The 8,514-nt window shown below is 37.6% G+C and overlaps 1 protein-coding gene across 1 annotated transcript; it reads right to left on the bottom strand.

Annotated features, from left to right (window-relative positions):
• Positions 1–1,525: 1,525 nt before the first annotated feature.
• On the bottom strand, positions 1,526–5,795 carry LOC310964239 (leucine-rich melanocyte differentiation-associated protein; the record flags this gene model as incomplete). Its single annotated transcript, XM_083937297.1, has 4 exons — positions 1,526–1,749; positions 3,487–3,564; positions 3,668–3,859; positions 5,632–5,795. The coding sequence occupies 4 exons, from the start codon at positions 5,793–5,795 to the stop codon at positions 1,569–1,571; spliced, it is 615 nt and encodes a 204-aa protein (XP_083793423.1). The 3' UTR covers positions 1,526–1,568.
• Between the last annotated feature and the right edge of the window lie 2,719 nt (positions 5,796–8,514).

The following is an 8,514-nucleotide window of genomic DNA, read 5'->3' as shown; positions in this document are numbered from 1 at the left end:
CCAATAACAACAGTAACTGTCACTGGATTTGTCTCCAGTCGCTTTTGACAAAAAAGTCCTTAAAGAGGATTTGGAAAGTCAGCAGATGTAGTGAGAAAGTTGCCAGTGTTTGTATATACAGCGTCTCTCTGTCTCTTTTTCTACGCTGGAACAACACGCTTAATACCTTTAAATAAATACCATGAACCACAATAAACCCCCAAGATTGTAGAAATAGTTAAAACAATGTAATATCTATTGAACAATTAAGTCGAGTCTAATTAACTAACAGTATAACTAATCATATAATTATACAGTCATTGGTCGTCGTCACTCCAACGATGCTAAAGGTTCCAGTGACATCATCGGCCTTGTGAGAGGTTAAATACCTGGATCTCCACACCAGTTAGTTGGACCAATCCCAGCCTGGTCAGATGCGTACATGAACTGATGAAGCCTCTTGGATGAGAGGTAAAACATCTTTCTAGACAAATAACTTAGTCCAGTTGCTTTTGCCTGAAATTGCTTTGAGGATAACGATGACCTGGACAAAGGAGAACATTCACAGGCTTACCCTGGAATGATTTTACACCGGAATTTCACTTTAAGATGAGTCTTTTCTTTATATTGGTCTTAAGTCAATCCAACCTTGGAAATAGAAGTTTAATTATGCTCATAAAAAGTTTGTAACTCCAGGTGCACTTTTTCTGAAGCATTCCCTATCTTTGAATTTAATTAAAATGTTATTCAAGAGCTCTCATCTAATCATAATCTTATCCTTGTGCAAAAATAATACATACTACAATAATGTTAGATAAATAAGAAACAGCCTGGAACCTGCAAAAATAGGTTTTGCATTTTTGACTTAAACTTTCAGTCAGTTGTGAAAATATGGTAGATGACAAGTCATTTTCTTACAATCAACTGCTGCGGCTGTAAAATTATTTCTGAACATTATTTCACAAACTCAAAATTGAACCTTATTTGTGTCTATACATAGACATATACTGTTAATGTTGTGTCCAACAAAATGTAGCAGCTACTGGAGCTTTCTATTTTGGTATAGTTTGTTATAGTGGTAGCAGCAAAGGGGACACTTGAAATGCATGCATCCCCAGCCTCAGCCCCAGTCCCAGCCCCAGCCCCAGCACCAGCACCAGCACCAGCATCTGACCCAAGGACACTTAGCTGAATGGACTGAAAACTGCACATGCTCCCAATTTAACAGGGATGTCTACAAACAAAAACCATCAGAATAAATGGACATATACATGAAATTGCAGCCTACTTTGATAACCAAGCACTGCTTTAAACCAACATAATTCAGTGCTTAATTGTAGATGTCAAGTATGTCAGGCAGCATTGGTAAGGTGTAGAAAATGATGCACAAGACATTTGTACCATATTTTCTTTTTTAATTGGAAAGTGCAGCTATATAAAGCATGGTTTGGATCTGAACTTATTAAAATGTATACATCCTGTACTGTAGCTTCAAATACATGCTGAAACAAGCAGATATAGAACGATGTGCATCATCATGCTGGCAGTGTAACATTGGGGGGTTAAAGAAAAGAATATGACCTATTGTCTCATGGCAATATTTGTTTTTTCCACATGTGTGTGTGTATCTTTGATGAGTCCTCCCTCCTTTTGCTGCTGTGACTGCTCGAGTGCAGCCTGTAGGTTTTTCTAGCCTGGGCTCTCTCCTTCTCCAGCACCTCAGTGTCATCCAGAATCTGCAGGCCTGGGATCTGACTGATGACATACTGTCTGAGGAGGCAAAGGCAATCAACAGAATCTGAGGCTTGCATGTACATGTTATCTATTGCATTTGCAACTCCAGAACAAATGTGTGAACATTTTCACAACACAATGGGACCTTTTCCAAGGTCAAATTCAAGCACTTTTAAAGCACTTTCAATGTCCATTTTCAAGCTTTTCCAGCACCTTACCACTATGGTAGATAACATATTTCAAAATTTCACTTTAAAAAAAAAATTATGTTAAAAGAGATGGTATTATGCTATGAACAACTAAAATTGTGTTTCAATCACTGAAGGATAAGAAACCAATTCAATTCCTATTCTATAGTTGAAAAATGCAGATACAATTTGAAGCCTTTTCAAGTATTTTATCTAAAATGCAAGCACTATTCAAACCTTGAAAACACAACATTAAAATTCAAGCCTATTCAAGGATTTCAATCACCTGCAGAGTGAATACTGACGCTGGGATGGTGGGTGTGGAAGGTAGAATGATGCACCTGCAACTGAAGAGATTGAGGGCTCATGTATCGGAAAACCTTCCTTGTATTATTAATGTACACAACCGTATACATTGGTTTGTTTACTTGGAATAAAAATGGACTTTTGTTGCAATGAAAAATTCTCTTTAAAAATAAATAAATATATATATATATATACAGTGCATATATCTATATTAAACATTTATTTATTTGCTTCCTTAAACTATAAATAAAATAAGAGATTGATTGTCCATAAATACATTGCTTTATAGTCCAATTTTGACAAAACACGGGATGTTTTGGCACCATTTTCTTGTACTGATCAACCAGATGGGGGTGCCATAGTACAAGTAAAAATGTCAAACGTCACAATGATTGGGTTTGTTGTACTTTAGGCATTTGAGATGAAAAACACGTTCACTTGTTTTGCTCTCCAGTTTGAGTAAAACATTTTCATCACTTTGAAACCTAATGTAGGATCAGTAGCAGGGCCACAGCCAGGACTTCAGAAAACGCTCGGTCATGAGTCCTGGTGCAAACAACACAGAAACATAAACCCCCCCCTTCTGACACAACAAAAACATCTCTCTAAAACGAGTATCACACTTTGGGTTTTTAGTCCATTAATTACATTGACTATTTATATTAATTTCCAAATGTGAAGGTCTAAGTTCTGCTTCAAAGCCTTATCACATGCCTCATGTTGGAGAAATATTCAATCCTTTATTTATGTGTATTGTGTAATGAATAAATTAATGAATGAATAAATAAATAAATAAATACTCACCGTTTGTATGTTTTTAATAGTAAAATGTAAAGCCTCTCCAGGTTGCTAAAACACCCACATTCACATATTCACAGACTTAGGCAGTTATTGTGAGTAAAGTGAAAACCTGTAAGATTATTTTTCATAAACAAAAAAAGTGTGTATAGAAGGATTCTTAATATTGGTTTTATAGGGACCACATCTGCAAAACAGAGCATGTAGTCACTCCATAGTACATTGTAGTGAAACGGACCTCGATGCTTACCTTTTTATCCTTTTATCTCATTGTTCTTCTTTCTCAGCAAGCACTTGAAATGAATTAACTAAGAAGCTAATAATAATTTCCTTTGTCCTGGTTAAGTTCTACCTCATTGGATTTTACTATATTTTGTTTTGTTTTTACTGTATTTGTGTGTGTATTTTGATTGTTGCTATGTCAAAGCACGGTGTTTACTGCTGTTTTTAAAGGTGCTATACAAATAAAGTTAAACACTACCTGTAGTCTTTGTACTGGGTCAGACTGCCTCCATTGAAATAGCTAGGTGCTGCCTCATTGTTCATCATACTGAGGATCCTATATTAGAAAAGAATATAGAAGTATAAAAAGGAAGGAATGAAAATCCCGGTTATATGCGCTGATGTAATAAATTATGTGTTAAACACAATCCCAGACTCACTTTATGTTGGGGAACTTTCGCCTGATTTCTTCCACAAACACAGGCAGATTTTTGATATTGTTCTTGTTGATGCAAACTGTGGTGACACTCAACATGTAGGGGAACTTGATGTGAGATGTGTAGTTGTTGCAGTCCAGGATCAGAGTGCTGAGCTTCTCCAGCTGACCCAGCAGAGACGGGTTCCAATAAGGACTGAATGAAGGACAACACACCAAAGTGCTCAGGTTTGTCAGTCACTGAGGGAATATACATCGATATACATCATAATTTATGTTTTTGTATGTATTGTTTGGTAGAATATTAATAATATGTTATTACCAAAGATGTAGTACAGACAAAATTAGTATAAATTAGGACTTCAAGCAGGTCAATTTAAAAACTCTTCTGATATCTATCCATCAGTTCCATTTGTCACCCTGACAACAGCTCAACACAATAAATATAACTAGTTCCACCTCTTGTAAGTTTGTCCCATAGCGGTCCACCACTTTTGGCTCAGACTGAAATATATTGACAGTAATTAAAAAGATTGCTATTTTGATCCTAATGATCCCCACAAGATAAATAGTACAGAAGGGCCGAACCCCTGATTTTTCATCATCAACACCAAAAAGCAGGGGATGCTTTAGGGCGGGGCTACACAGAGACCTGTCAATCAGGATAGAGGTTTAGTATTGTGTATCCACGGCACTGTGCACATTAAATAACAGTTTCTCAGGACTTTGACCATCTCACAGTGTTTTTACACTTCATCAAAGTAAACTGGAAAGTTTTGGTCGCCGTTCGGAGGGTTGTGTTTTACAACTTACAACTTAAGGGAAACGGCTGATTTTCAAACTGCCCTGTGTCACGGCTGTACATGCAAATGAATGATGCCAGCATTGGGAGCACCCTGTTCACCAGCCGGCAAACACATTGCCCTCTTTAGCCTTTAGGGTAGCGCCATTGAACTTACATCGACTTAATGTTCCTCCCTAGCTTTGCCCTCTTGTGTGTAATGTGGTCCCTTCTGGCTACAAAATACCAAAATTGTAATTTTCAGGCTTCAATACGGTAGGCCACTAAACAATGTGTGATATTAGGGTGGCATTACAGTGACGTTACAGTGATGTTAGGTAGTTTTTTTTCAGTTTTTGTGCTCACTGCGATTTAACTAATGTTAGCATTCTAACATACAAATAATGACTGTAGAACCAATTTAATAAGGAAAAGACGAATGATGAAGTTGAAATTAAGGGCTTTATAAATAAATAGAAATTAATGCCACGTATTACTGTGAGAGAGGTCCACCAACCCGACCTTTTCATGCAAGATGAAATGATGAGCAGAATAACTGTCACCAGTAATAAATCTTAGGTTGACAAGAAGACGGCCTCAATAATCCGCTTCTTGTTGAGCGTAGGAAAATTAGCTCTGTTTCTGTACAAATATCCATTTTAATAGCAATTATGCTTATCCATTTTGTTGTTTCTTGCTGACAAGTGTGTCAATGTGAAATTTAAACATAACTGTGATATCAGGAAATGTTTCCCTTCAGAGTGGTTATATGCAAACTATTGACCACCATCTCTGGCTCTAGATAATCAACAACTGTTCTTGCATTGTCAAAGGCTTGTTGTAGGATTTCAGTGTACAGTATAAGCAAAGCAATGCAGAACTGTATCATCTGCATAAAGATAGTCAATTTGTTATGAAGGATCTACTATTGCGTATTGTGAACAAGAAGGGACCCAATACTGAACCCCTTTTGACAGTGGTAAAAATACAGAATAATCAGTTCCCTAAATCACACACTGCTGAGAGGTAGGTCGTCCTGATACCATTTACAGTATTTATAATTGAAACCAAAATTGCATAGCCTCTGTAGGAGCATACATATAGACCACAATTTATGACAGGAGGAGGGGCAGGGACGCTGTGTAGCTGTTTGGTCTTTAAGCTTCTGCTCATTAAGAAAAGGATACTCATCCAGCAGATTGTAACTCAGGTCCAGCACCTCAAGTGTGTCTGTCTGTGTTAGAATGCTTTCATAGGGGATTTCTGTCAGGCCCTGGTAAGCAAAAGAAAGCCACTGGAAGCTTGAGGTGTGGCTGGGTTGACTGTGTTGGCCTGAGGTGTGATGATCCATGACAAAAAAAACAACTCAACAGGTAACCTTTTCACTTCCTCTCCACTTGTACTGATGGAGATCAGGGCAGAAGTCAGATGATTAAGTCATGATAAAACCTTAAGTAAACAACAAAACAATGAATAATTAATGGATATGAAGGACTCAGACTTAGAGATTTACATTTGTACTTGTCTAACTTGTCGACAAAAGGTAGACCCCCATTATGAGCACCTGTTCAGTGTAATACTGCCCCATAAGATGAGCAATGCTCATTACTGCTCTATTCTATGGGCAATTAAGAGACTGATGCAGGATTAGGCCACAAATATTTTCACAATCTTAAAGGAATACACCCTCAACATGATAATTTGCATACCAGTTAGGTCTGTGTATCTTTGGTCATTGGAGTTTTTAATTCACAAACGGATATAAAAAAAAAAAAAGAGTGGTTATTTGATTTTCGTTTTAAAATACCAAAATCAAAACTGAATTACAAGGCATTTTATTTGATTTTCATTTTGTAGTTATGATAAAAAAAAAATGTAATCACTAGAAGAAAAAACAACTTTTTTCATATTCTCTGCCGGAAGTTCCCATTTCCCCAGTAAAGCAGCTGTGAGGACGCTGCTGTGTCGGAGAGGGATTTCTGCTTCTTCTCTGATATTTGAACTTGTCTCAACACATGGTTATGATCCTGAGGGTTTTGACTGTTGGGAGTTGTGATTGCTTTTGTTCAAAAGTGCAGAATTCTATCTTTATTATTGTTGTTGAAACACTAGCTTGTTGTTGTCGCCATATCTACTGTAAACATTCAGGTAACGTTAGTGACAGAGTGTCATTATTTTTATTAGATGGATAAGATACAGAACGACAACCCATAATACTTTATTGATATACTAAGGGCTATAATTAACGTTAGATATAAGGCCACAGAAGCTGTATCGTTTAACCCATAGGTGACTTGGCTGGGAAACGGAGAGTCGTCGGTTCGAGTCCCTGTGTGGACCATGAATGGAGCGTGGACTGGTGGCTGGAGTGGTGCCAGTTCACCTCCTGGGCACTGCCAAGGTGCTGCTGAGCAAGGCACCGATCCCCCAACTGCTCGGGGCGCTGGTCAGCCCCCTCGCTCTAACATCTCTCCATTAATTGCATGTATATAGGTCCTGTTTGTGCATGTGTGCATCCCATCCGGTGCAGTTTCCGGTCTTTTCTTGGTTCTTTTAGAATTCATTAACACACTTCTAAGAATCTACAAGTGATATTTCATATTTGTACATAGACATTTATATGTCTAATTAATAAAGAAAGTGACTTTGAGTGGCTCAGGTGGTGGTTTACATTAAAAATGGAAATTAAGAAGACTTTATGGTGTATTTTGGAGCTGTTAAAGCACATCATTTATTGTGAAGGACTCAAGTATGGTCCTGGATGTGTTGACACACTTGTTTGGAGCTCCCAGTGTTTAGGAGGTCGGGGCGTCAGAGTAGGGCCAAGGTTGGCACACAGCTAACGTTAATTCACCGGTGTCAGCGTCCTTTTGAACGTTTACTCTAAATCGGGCCGTTAAAACAATATATGGTTACAAAAGGAAGAAGTTATACTTTAGTTTAACACCATTAAATACATGTAAAACATTACAGGAGCATTCATATTTGTAGGTTAAACAGAAGGTTTGATAGGATCTCAAGCAATCTTACGTTAATAAATGAACTGAACACAACCATAAAGACACACTGCCATAATAGCAAATGTAATGCTTAGGTGACATTTACCCACACAGGTAAAATAATATCAGGACGTGGTGGCTAATTTACATTTAACTTGACTGACTTCGGTTGTTAATGTTGGAAATTTAAGGACGGATGAGGTTGTGTATGTAAATGATAGACTGTGACGTGAAAAAAGATAATTGTCTGGAAATGCAAGGACTTCTATGCGTGGTCTGATAATCATCTCCTGACGAATATTTAATTATCTGCGCAGTAATGCTGCACCTTCATCCACAGGATCATTATCAAAAGGACATGCCATGATAGTGAAAAAAGTCACCATCTAATATAACTTCTAATGTAGGCCTACTCATTGATTTTTGCAATGATCTTCTCAGAAAACAGACGGAACTATAGCAGAACTATACTACGGCAAAACTCACCTGCTGACTGAATAATTGAGGAAATCAAATACCGCGTGTGGCTGAAAGAGGGCGGAGAGAGAGAGAAACTCGAGGTTTTGCTGAGAAAAGGTTCATAGAGAATGTTACCATGGTAACTGACCGAGAGTTTACGTTACCTCTCTCTGTGAAACAGGCTAGAGTGACCCCTCTTTCTCTGGTTTGAGTTACCTCCCTTTGTGAAACGGAAAACTCAGAGTTTCCCTCATTTTAGGGTTAACAGACTCAGAGTTTTCACTAAACCTGCTTTGTGAAACGGACCCCAGATCTCATATCTTATTGTTGTTTGGAAGATTATAGCTAAGCTAATATAGGCTAAACGATACAGCTTCTGTTGCCTTATATCTAACATTAATTATAGCTCTTAGTATACCAATAAAGTATTATGGGTTGTAGTTCTGTATTTTAACCATATAATAATAATAATAATAATAATGACACTCTGTCACTAACATTACCTGAATGTTTACCGTAGCTATGGCAACAACAACAAAGCTAGCGTTTCAACAACAATAAGCCATAAAGATAGATATGGGACTTTTGAACAAAACCAGTCCCAACTCCCAA

This window comes from Echiichthys vipera, assembly GCF_963691815.1.
Source record: "Echiichthys vipera genome assembly, chromosome: 22".
In the NCBI taxonomy this organism is placed as follows: Eukaryota; Metazoa; Chordata; class Actinopteri; order Perciformes; family Trachinidae; genus Echiichthys; species Echiichthys vipera.
This window is presented reverse-complemented; position numbering and strand designations above follow the sequence as displayed.